Source organism: Nanorana parkeri, unplaced genomic scaffold (genome assembly GCF_000935625.1).
Source record: "Nanorana parkeri isolate BGI_ZX_2015 unplaced genomic scaffold, ASM93562v1 scaffold983, whole genome shotgun sequence".
In the NCBI taxonomy this organism is placed as follows: Eukaryota; Metazoa; Chordata; class Amphibia; order Anura; family Dicroglossidae; genus Nanorana; species Nanorana parkeri.
This window is the reverse complement of record NW_017307251.1, coordinates 185,540-197,681: the sequence shown is the minus strand read 5'-3', so window position 1 is coordinate 197,681 and position 12,142 is coordinate 185,540. Positions and strand designations below refer to the sequence as shown.

At 43.6% G+C, this 12,142-nt stretch overlaps 1 protein-coding gene across 1 annotated transcript in view; it reads left to right on the top strand.

Moving 5' to 3' along the window:
• Nucleotides 1-11,108, top strand: part of LOC108795576 (G-protein coupled receptor family C group 6 member A-like) — a 30,269-nt gene extending 19,161 nt beyond the window's left edge. The window contains exons 4-5 of the mRNA XM_018566851.1: nucleotides 1,955-2,078; nucleotides 10,201-11,108. Of these exons, the coding sequence (XP_018422353.1) occupies nucleotides 1,955-2,078; nucleotides 10,201-11,108 (1,032 nt within the window). The remainder of the gene's footprint in view (nucleotides 1-1,954; nucleotides 2,079-10,200) is intronic.
• The last annotated feature ends 1,034 nt before the right edge of the window (nucleotides 11,109-12,142 follow it).

Genomic DNA, 12,142 nt, shown 5'->3' with positions numbered 1-12,142 from the left:
AAGAGGCCCTTTTCCCCATCAACATGGGGACACCCTCCAAATGCAGATGGCATGGGCCTGGTGTGGTGCAGGGATGGTGCTCAATCGATATGGTGCTCAACCGCCCCCCTTTTCCTGCCCTTCCTGGCCTGTGTTTGGATCAAGGGTCTGGTAGGAATTTTAGGGGGACCATATGTTATGTTCTCCATTTTTGGGGGTGGGGTTCCCCCTTACCATTCCTACCGGACCAAAAGGGCCTGGTATGACTTTTGGGAGGAACCCCGTGCACTTTTTTTCTTTTTAACTGGGGGGTCCCTCCTAACATTCCTACCATAGCTAAAGGGTCTGGTATAATTTGGGGGGGACCTCACACTCTTTTTTTTCTTCTGCAGACTGTAAAAAAAGTACTTTTTTTCCTTTTGTCTTATGTCACTTTACTGCAACAAAAATGTATTCCTAATGAAAATGCATACAAGTTACCGATAACGAAAATCCTGATTTTTTTTTTCAAATTGAATGCACAGTTAAACTTAATTTGGGAAAGAAATTAAGATGCATCCGAAATTTTCGTTATTGGAAATTTGTAGGGCTGTTACTGATTACAATTTTCGTGTTTGATTAATCAAATTTTTTTTAAATCAATTAATTTCTATTAATTATAACGCACATACAGATCCAACTACATTGACCTATACACATACAGCACAGCATTGAAGTATTAAAATGAACTAGGATCACACTAATCCAGCACGTTATTAATCTCACATGCCCCACTCAATATGGCCGCCGCTTGAGTGGGGCAACTCAGAATAATAACGTGCTGGATAAGTGTGATCCTGGTTCATTTTATTACTTCAATGCTGTGCTGTATGTGTATAGGCCAATGCCTTGGCTGGCGCTCGTGCAGAAAGTTTCTTGAGCAAACTTAGCGGCCCAAGAGGCTCCGTTGGCTCCGTCCCCCCTTCCCTTCGTTAGCCGACGGAGCCACTTGGGGACATCGATGTCACCGGACTCCTCCCCCCTTCCCTTCGTTAGCCGACGGAGCCACTTTGGGAAGGGGGGAGGAGTCCGGTGACGTCGATGTCTGTGACATCACCTGATCTCCGGCGGGACCCCCGGAAGCCGGCAGAGAGGTGAGTATTTTCATTAGCGATCAAAACATTTTTAATCGATCAAAAAGATTAACGATTAATCAAGAAATGAATCGTTAATTTGCACAGCCCTAGAAATTAATTTCCATTCATTATCTCTGTCATTCGGGAATTATTTTGCATCTGAATGTACGAATTTCCGAAAATTCCTCCGAATAACAAATCATTCCGGAATGAATTGCACATGTCTAATAGAAAACTCTGCCTCCCATTTGCCACATATGAGTTAGTTTAGTAAATATATTTTTGTCTTGTAAAGTATAATACCATTTGGAAATGCCCCCTTTTTCCATTATATTTCATTGTAAAAATGCCCATGCCTTAGTTGAAATCAAAGCTGGCTTAAACTGAAGGGAACTGAGGAGGTGGGAGATCTGGAGATATTTTTTTTTATTCATCGAAATAAAAGTCTAAACAATCCGGAGGAGGTAAACAAAGCGCCTGAAACGCCATGTAGCTGTGTCCAAATAAGGAATAAGTCATTCAAAGGAGCGAAGAGGTATAGGGATTTTTAATGAAGAAGCTGTGGAAGATGCACTATGAGTCAAGGAAAACCAAACACATGTGGCAGAAATAATAGTTGGGTAAGCAGGTGGCTTCAGTTTTCTCTTCAACGTATATGCAATAAGCCAGGAAGTGAGGTCATTGTTGGGTATGAGATCACGTTCTATTGCGAGCCAGGGTAGATAGGAAGAAGGGTGAAACCACTAAGGGAAACCCATACCTACTAAGTGTTTATGTTTCCATAAGTCCATTTAAATTTTAATTGTTTTTTTCTAGTTGACTAGAGTGTTTGTAATGATTTATATGCTTTTTTATCTTAGGCCCCAAGAGGACGATGTTCTGCAGAATGTCTTGCAGGGTTTAGAAAAGCACTAGGGGAAGGGTATCACGTATGTTGTTATGACTGTGCTCCGTGTTCAGAGGGAGAAATATCAACACATTCTGGTAATTTTAATGTTTCTTTAAAACTTAAAGGGAATGTATTATAGTTTCAAATATTTTAAATAAATAAGACGTTCTCTTTTCTCCTAGTATGACCAGTGATAACTTTAAAGTTAGCAGGGCTAGTCACAAAAGGGTGAAGAGTTTGGAGAAGGCAGGAGAAGTGAACAGTCTAGGTCAAAATAGCTGAACTGCTTTGCTATGTACCTGTTGTTAGATGTCTCCAGGAGTACCTCCCACCTGGCTTTCTCCTATCTAAAAAAATTAAAGTCGGAGCTCCACCTCCTTCATTTGACGGACACATGTCAATTCCTACACCCCCAGGCCAGGGACTACACTTTCTTCTCCCAGGTCCATCAAACATACTCGAGATTAGACTATTTTTTGTAGCACACAAAGAGCTTCCGCGGGTGTGTTCGACCTCCATCGATAACATCCTGTTATCGAATCATGCCCCACTTCATATGTCCCTGGCTATGGCAGGACCCCCCTCTCCATGCTTTATGTGACGTCTCAATGAATCGCTCCTTCAGGACCCGCAGATCAAACATGAGGTGGAATCTGTAACAAAATAAAAACAATGAAGCGCCACGGACGATCAATCCCCAGTGGGAAAACCTCTCAGGCACACTGCAGGACGCTGCCCCAAAGAAGCTGGGAGAGCTGAGAATCTAGAAAGTAAGCACAAAAGGGGCGCCTTCCTGGTGCAGATAAATTTTATTTCAGTAGATGAAAGTGAAAAACCGAATGGTACTCTATCTACTCTAATCACCTGGAAAGCACATAAATGTGTCATCAGGTGCATACTTTTGAAACATGGCGCCCGTTAAAAGCGCGAAGGAGCTAAACAATTGTCGCGCCTGTTTGAGCGCTTGCATTCTTTGGAATCCACCCACAAACGCTCCTTAGTGCTCAAAACTCAGATCTGGCCCAAGAGGCTCCGTTGGCTCCGTCCCCCCTTCCCTTCGTTAGCCGACGGAGCCACTTGGGGACATCGATGTCACCGGACTCCTCCCCCCTTCCCTTCGTTAGCCGACGGAGCCACTTTGGGAAGGGGGGAGGAGTCCGGTGACGTCGATGTCTGTGACATCACCTGATCTCCGGCGGGACCCCCGGAAGCCGGCAGAGAGGTGAGTATTTTCATTAGCGATCAAAACATTTTTAATCGATCAAAAAGATTAACGATTAATCAAGAAATGAATCGTTAATTTGCACAGCCCTAGAAATTAATTTCCATTCATTATCTCTGTCATTCGGGAATTATTTTGCATCTGAATGTACGAATTTCCGAAAATTCCTCCGAATAACAAATCATTCCGGAATGAATTGCACATGTCTAATAGAAAACTCTGACTCCCATTTGCACATATGAGTTAGTTTAGTAAATATATTTTTGTCTTGTAAAGTATAATACCATTTGGAAATGCCCCCTTTTTCCATTATATTTCATTGTAAAAATGCCCATGCCTTAGTTGAAATCAAAGCTGGCTTAAACTGAAGGGAACTGAGGAGGTGGGAGATCTGGAGATATTTTTTTTTATTCATCGAAATAAAAGTCTAAACAATCCGGAGGAGGTAAACAAAGCGCCTGAAACGCCATGTAGCTGTGTCCAAATAAGGAATAAGTCATTCAAAGGAGCGAAGAGGTATAGGGATTTTTAATGAAGAAGCTGTGGAAGATGCACTATGAGTCAAGGAAAACCAAACACATGTGGCAGAAATAATAGTTGGGTAAGCAGGTGGCTTCAGTTTTCTCTTCAACGTATATGCAATAAGCCAGGAAGTGAGGTCATTGTTGGGTATGAGATCACGTTCTATTGCGAGCCAGGGTAGATAGGAAGAAGGGTGAAACCACTAAGGGAAACCCATACCTACTAAGTGTTTATGTTTCCATAAGTCCATTTAAATTTTAATTGTTTTTTTCTAGTTGACTAGAGTGTTTGTAATGATTTATATGCTTTTTTATCTTAGGCCCCAAGAGGACGATGTTCTGCAGAATGTCTTGCAGGGTTTAGAAAAGCACTAGGGGAAGGGTTTCACGTATGTTGTTATGACTGTGCTCCGTGTTCAGAGGGAGAAATATCAACACATTCTGGTAATTTTAATGTTTCTTTAAAACTTAAAGGGAATGTATTATAGTTTCAAATATTTTAAATAAATAAGACGTTCTCTTTTCTCCTAGTATGACCAGTGATAACTTTAAAGTTAGCAGGGCTAGTCACAAAAGGGTGAAGAGTTTGGAGAAGGCAGGAGAAGTGAACAGTCTAGGTCAAAATAGCTGAACTGCTTTGCTATGTACCTGTTGTTAGATGTCTCCAGGAGTACCTCCCACCTGGCTTTCTCCTATCTAAAAAAATTAAAGTCGGAGCTCCACCTCCTTCATTTGACGGACACATGTCAATTCCTACACCCCCAGGCCAGGGACTACACTTTCTTCTCCCAGGTCCATCAAACATACTCGAGATTAGACTATTTTTTGTAGCACACAAAGAGCTTCCGCGGGTGTGTTCGACCTCCATCGATAACATCCTGTTATCGAATCATGCCCCACTTCATATGTCCCTGGCTATGGCAGGACCCCCCTCTCCATGCTTTATGTGACGTCTCAATGAATCGCTCCTTCAGGACCCGCAGATCAAACATGAGGTGGAATCTGTAACAAAATAAAAACAATGAAGCGCCACGGACGATCAATCCCCAGTGGGAAAACCTCTCAGGCACACTGCAGGACGCTGCCCCAAAGAAGCTGGGAGAGCTGAGAATCTAGAAAGTAAGCACAAAAGGGGCGCCTTCCTGGTGCAGATAAATTTTATTTCAGTAGATGAAAGTGAAAAACCGAATGGTACTCTATCTACTCTAATCACCTGGAAAGCACATAAATGTGTCATCAGGTGCATACTTTTGAAACATGGCGCCCGTTAAAAGCGCGAAGGAGCTAAACAATTGTCGCGCCTGTTTGAGCGCTTGCATTCTTTGGAATCCACCCACAAACGCTCCTTAGTGCTCAAAACTCAGATCGAATTGCGTCTTGTCAGAGAGGAACTTAACGACCTGCTGTTCTCGAGGGTGAAGCTGCGTCTTTTGGGGAGCAGGAGAACCTTTTATGAGTTTTCAAACAAATCAGGTAAGCTCCTGGCACGGGCCCTGAGAGGCTGCAGAACCAAGTCTTTCATATCTCAGATTAAGACTCGTTCTGGCGGAACGGTGACATCGTCCACTGCAATGGCAGAGGAATTTTGGTCATATTATCAGGAATTATATAATTTGCACACCTCGCCAGCTGCAGAAGCTATGTTACACTCTGCCTCCGAGTCTCAGGTTTATATTGAACGCTCTACTATGCCCTCTATCCCTAATGCAGAACAAGACACGCTAGAGTCCCCGATCTTGTTAACAGAATTGGAGTCCGCTCTGAGGTCATCCCGGACGGCTTCACAGTGGCGTACTACAAATTATTTCTTCCCCTGCTCTCTACCCATTTTCTTTTGGCCTTCAATGCAATCCTACAAGACTGCCCCCTACCCAGAGACATGCTTCGAGCATGGATCACACTGATACCGAAGGCGGATCGCGACCCCACTCTGTGCAGTAATTATAGAACAATTGCATTATTGAATGTGGACCTCAAATTATTTTCCAAGATTATTGCCAACAGGCTGCTGCCATTTATGCCCTCACTGGTCCACCCCGACCAAGTAGGGTTTAAACCTTTCAGAGAGGCCCAGGACAATACCTCCAGGGTCCTGAATGTTGTTCACTTAGCCAGACAACAGAACCAATCTCTTCTCCTGCTCTCCACAGACGCTGAGAAAGCCTTCAATAGGCTCAACTGGGGTTTTATGCAGGCGGTCCTACATCATATAGGCTTAGGGGACAACATGCTCAAATGGATCTCAGCCCTATACTCTTCACCGTCAGCGGCAGTAAGGGTAAACGAGACTCGATCATCAGACTTTCCATTGTCCAATGGCACCCGTCAGGGATGCCCACTTTCTCCCCTAATTTTTGCCCTTACTCTGCTTTTTGTGCACTGTCAGGACATCAACTGACATTCGGGGCTTCCGCTCGGCATCAGGGGAGCAGAAGGTTGCAGCGTACGAGGATGACCTGACTTTCTTCCTCTCTGACCCCTTGAGATCCACTCCCTATCTTCTCGCAGCCCTCACTGACTACGGCCGGCTAATGGACTTTAAAGTGAACCTCCAAAAATCCGCCGCCCTGAACGTCTCAGTGCCGTCCGATATTCTTTCTCGTTTACGCAAGGACTTTCCCTTCACCTGGGCCTCGTCACATCTCAAATACATAGCGACATACATCACATCAGATCTCCGAGATATATATGCAGCCAACTTTCCACCACTTTTGGTTGAGATACTCAAAGATTTGCGGTTATGGTCTGCCCACACCATCCCTTGGTTTGGGCGATGTGCAGCCGTCAAAATAAATGTGCTACCAAGGGTTCTGTACTTGTTCCAGGCCCTGCCAATATTTATCCCTCCCAGCTTTTTCTACCGTCTACACAGGGCAGTGGTGGGCTTCGTCTGGGCAGGCAAACACCCGAGAATCAGTAGGAAGACCTTGACGCTCCCTCTGGGAAGTGGGGGGGTGGGTCTGCCAGATTTTCAGAAGTACTATAAGGCGGTTCATCTCAACAGGGTCTTAGACTGGCACACTCACCGGGACGAAAAGTTCTGGGTGTCCCTTGACAGGTCCTCCTGTCCATACCCACTGGGGGGGACTTCCATGGCTCTCTTCACCTCTTCCACAGTCGATCCAAGATTACCCTTTGATCTTCACCACCATCCGCATCGCTCGTGTGGCGTGCAGGAACACCAGACTGGCTCCTGCCCCTTCTCCACTAACCCTGGTTATAGGAGACCCCCCGACTTTGCCCAAGGCGCAGACAATGTGAGGTTCACTAGACTGGTGACAGCTGACAAATATAGACTACTCGACCTCAGAGAGGACACAGACTGGCTATTGACCCAAGCCATACGGTCCCTAACTGACCCCCTCTGGACTCATGGAGTGCAATGCAACTCTGACACTTCCTAAAGGGCATTCCGAACCCCCAGGCCCTGGATAGACCCCTCACGGACTATGAAAAAATGTGTAAAGGGACCATGCCTTCACGACATGCCATCTCTATCATATATAAATTGCTCAGTTCTCCCGCCACAAGCGTCCCCCCTTCGTTCGTCCAGAGCTGGGAACGGGAGCTGGGACTCACTTTCACTGAACCACAGATTTGCTCCATCATTACCATGGCTCACAAGTTCAGCATAGCTAGTAAGAGTCCCATGACTCTTGCACAAAAAGCGCCTCTCGATTCTGGACAGGTGTTGGAGGTGTGGTCTAGACTCAGGTACGATGTTACACACGTTTTGGTCTTGTCCGAAGTTGAGACCCTTCTGGGACCAGGTGTTGACTGTTGTCGAGGACCTGACCATTTCAGATCTCAGAAACAACCCGGCAGCATGTCTATTGCATATGTCCACTGCCCATCTCTCAAAATACCGGCACTCCCTCACACGCCACCTATTGGATGTGGCCAGGGACTCTATCTCCTTACTGTGGAAACAAACGAGTCCCCCTACCATTTCGTTATGACTCTCCAAGGTGCGAGAAGTCTGTGTCCTGGAAGACTTGACGGCAACCCTCAGAAACACAGAGGGACGGTTCCTGACAACCTGGGAACCTTGGATTTACTTTCAACACTCCCCCCAATTCATAAACCTATTGTCTGGGTGATTACATAATCCCACGCCTGGGGCCCATACTCACCTTCCTGGAAAGCCCTTTATAGAATGGCCATCCTAGCTGTGGATCCCTCACACAGACGATGGCTGGAGTGTGACATCCTTTGCCGGGACCATAAAGTGACGCTTTGGGGCTATAGTTGTCTCTCCCCCTTTCCTGGAGCTCAAGTTCTATACCTTTTGGCTGATCTGATCTGCCTTTTTTCACCTTACCCCTTTTTTTCTGTTCATTTCTCTCTTTCCAATGTACACTTGCTATCTGGAGCTTCAAACACAATGCCAAGTTTGATGAGAATATTGATTTGTTAACATACATGTAAGATGGAGATCCGCGGTGCCCTTGGATTGTTGCTTATGGTACGATGTATACAGTCACTTTTATTCCAATTTTATTCTGCAGCTTCCCCCTGTTATATTGACACCAATATAATGATTATGGTACAAAGCATGGAGAAGTTATTGACAAATTAAATTAATGCATTTAAATTGGTTTATTTTTTCTGCTCACATCACAATAATGGGAATATTAATAATGCAGCAAATGTGACATTTACCAACACTCACAGGTGGTTATTTGTTCTCTGTGTTTTAAAACACATTATCTATAATAATTACTTGCAATGAATGCTTTGTGGATGTCAAAATTAATAAATATTCTTTCAATGGCAAGTCTGAGCAGCTGCACCTGTGTTCATGGACTAAGCATGAATGGACTGTAGAACATGTTAGGTACATCCTAAATCAGTAAACACTTAAAGCTGAAGGCAAAATAAACCTGAGCCTGAAGTGTTGCATGAGCTTCTCAGTTATGGGATTGGCTATCACAGTGATCACATGATCTGTGACTTGTCCTACCAGCTTTCTATTGCACTCCATGACTGGGAGGAGTCAGTGACATCATGGTTAACATGCTGTAGGTGCATGATTGAACAAGCTCCTGATACTGAACAGCGACACATATGTGACAGCATGGCATATGTGTACAGTGCAAATGGATTAAGGAGACATTGGCATGTCATGTAGGCCAGTTCCTTTCAAGAGAAGAGGTAGTATATGCACATGTCTGGTGGCTAATGAATCATACCTCCCCTCTGTTCCAGCACTGCAGCCTCTATCAGTCTCCTAGGCACTGGACACTATTTAGAAATGGTGGATGCTTTTTTCCCCACTGCATGCTGGTACATCTCTCTAATCCCTATGTTACTGTTGGATCCTGTAGAACATAGGGGTTTGAGGATGAAACAGTAGTGAGTGCTGAGAGACTTATCTATGTGACATTTCTGAAAGTGTTCAACTTTCAAGAGGCTGAAGGAGGCTGCTTTGCTTGAATAGAGGGACACTAGGCATAATTGGTCACTGGAGAGGGGAGTATCCTACATCCTCTCTTGTAGGGAACTGGCCTTGTTATTTGCAGAGATGTGACAATGTCTTCTTAACTGGTCAATGTTATATAGTCTTCTATGCAGCCATTTGGGGGAGCTCTAGTCCCCCTTTAACATGTGAAGCATTTTATCACTCTAAGATGTGCTGATTTAGGGCAGGTTCACACCATTTTCTGGATCAGATCTGGTCCAGAAAATGGAGTGAACCTTCCCGCAGTTCCAGTTCATTCCAGACCCGACAAAATGAGACATGCAGTATTTTTCATGCCTGGTCTGGAACGGACTGAGCTGGTGTAAACACTTGACAATAGAGCAACAGCTGAATAGGGATAGGCATGAGATCTTCCATAGGAGAGACACCAGACTTGTTCCTGAGGTCCATTTCTGCACCTGGCAGTACTCTTAAGCCTTTTCTTGCTCTCTTCCTCAATCAGTTCCAGACTCCTTCAGGCTCCACATGTGGCTTCCTCCAGGCTTGAGTCCTAGACAATATTTCTATTTCTGAGCATCCTGGAATGGAGCACATGGCAATCCCCCGAGTATTTATGGACTCCCACTGGCCATAAAACTCCCAGTGATTGGCTGGTGATCAATCAAGATGTTCCTCAATTGTCTGCCCCACTCTGACTCTGCAGCAGGGTCATACCCCACTCAGGTAGGTACAATCAACAGCAGAACACCTGGAGTTAACCAGATACTAACCAATTACAAACCAACTAGGTGGATTAGAGCACTAGAAATGCTAAATTTCTAGTAGACACTCCAATGAAGGTCGCAGAGGCTACACACATACAGTATGTTTGTGTTTTGAGTTTATATGCCCAATGACAATTGCAGAGATGAATCATAGAGGCATTGTCAAGTTAACTGATGCATACCAACACTGGTAAAACGGGTCTGGGCTTCTAAGCTTCAATAAACTCAGGTTGGTGTCAGCATTCATTGTACACTATCCACATTTCTCAATATATTTTTCTTCTACAGATAGTGAAAACTGCCAGATGTGTCCTGAAGATCAATGGCCTAATGAGGCTAGAAATATTTGTGTTGCCAAACATTATGAGTATTTGTCATATGAGAAGGACATAATGGTTGCATTTTTTTCTGCATCTTCAGTCATATTTTCTGCTGCATCTCTCTGTATACTTGGAATATTTTTTTGGTTTCGGAGCACTCCTATAGTCAGAGCCAATAACAGGAACCTCAGCTTCATTCTGCTCTTCTCTCTCATGCTGAGTTTCCTTTCTGTTTTCCTGTTCCTTGGTCATCCAGTGGATATAACTTGTGTGCTGCAACAAGTCTTCTTTGGAATTGTCTTCACAGTCTCATTGTCTTCTATCCTAGCCAAAACCATCATGGTTTTTATTGCTTTTAAAGCCACCAGACCTGGAAGCTCCTGTAGGAAATGGGTGGGAGTCAAACTTCCCAATAGAGTCCTATTGTTCTGCTCATTAATTCAGGTTATGATTGGTGTTTTCTGGATGTCCATCTCTCCACCATCTCAAGAGTATGACAGGCACTCTTATCCTGGGAAGATCATCATTCAATGTAATGAAGGGTCAACTATCGGGTTCTACTCTATGTTGGGGTATATGGGGCTTCTGGCAGCAGTGAGCTTTGTTCTGGCATTCCTGGTGAGGACATTACCAGACAGTTTTAATGAGGCCAAGTACATCACCTTCAGCATGCTGGTCTTCTGCAGTGTCTGGATTGCCATGATCCCGGCTTATCTGAGTACCAGAGGAAAGTATACAGTAGCTGTGGAGATATTTGCCATACTGACCTCCAGTGCTGGAATATTAGCCTGTATATTTTTTCCAAAATTGTATATTCTACTTTTTAAACCTGAGCTGAACACAAGAAAATCCATGCTGGCAGGAAGAATGATATAAAATATTCTAATTTTAATACATTTTCTCATAAAATGACACACAATTATAGTCTTGTATTGTTAGTATTCTTGGTAACTCAACCTTTTTTGTCTATATATTAGCCTAGAAATTGAATTGAATTAATTAAATGAAAAATCACTTTAAAGCAAAGTTAACTTTTTGCCCTTTGCAACTCGACATAGCCTAACCCCCTAACCCTTTTATGTATACTTATATTAATCCAATGGCTGTGGATCCGCTGTTCATTTACAGTCAGCTGGGCTAGTCTTCATTTGTTCTGGCAATGCCTGCATATTAGTGCTGCATAGCCATCTGTGAACTTTGTCTAGGGGCTGTGCCTGAAGGCTGCAGACAGTCTTATAAATGTCTATAGGGCTGTGTTGTGCTGGTGTGGCTAGGACATTGAAGTCCTGGCCTGCAGTGCAGGATGTAACAATACAGTGAATCCCCACCCACTGGATTGAGGTAAGTATGCATTTTTAGTGGAGGATGCATTAGGATAGGTCAGGGGAAATGGGTAAAATTATAAATGCAATTTGATTTAACCACTTGCTGTCCGGAGAAATGTCTTACTATTTGCACACACATGCTACAATCTGAATTTTTGGCTGGAAACCTGCTTAAAACACCCAAACAATTATATATTTTCTGAAAACAGAGGACCTGTAGAATAAAAAAATGCAGTTTCAATGTTTTACGTTGAAAAGTATTTGTGCAAATGTTTATCAAACCAGTATTTTAAGGATAAAATACACTTAAATGAAACAGAAGCAGAATAAAATACCCATTTGTTGGTAAAATATGAAAGACGGGGTCACGTCAGTTAAATTGATACCAAACATGTCAAGTCTTAAATTGCGTTCATATGTGAAACAGAAAAAAACAGCAATAACCAAAATTCCCCATAGGTCTGACAGAGCCCTGATATCTCCATAAAAAGGACCTGTCACATCATATTTGATATTACATAGGGGGATTGTTGGCCCCCTATGTGATAGCAATTAAGTTAAGTGTAAAAAAAATAAAAAATTAAT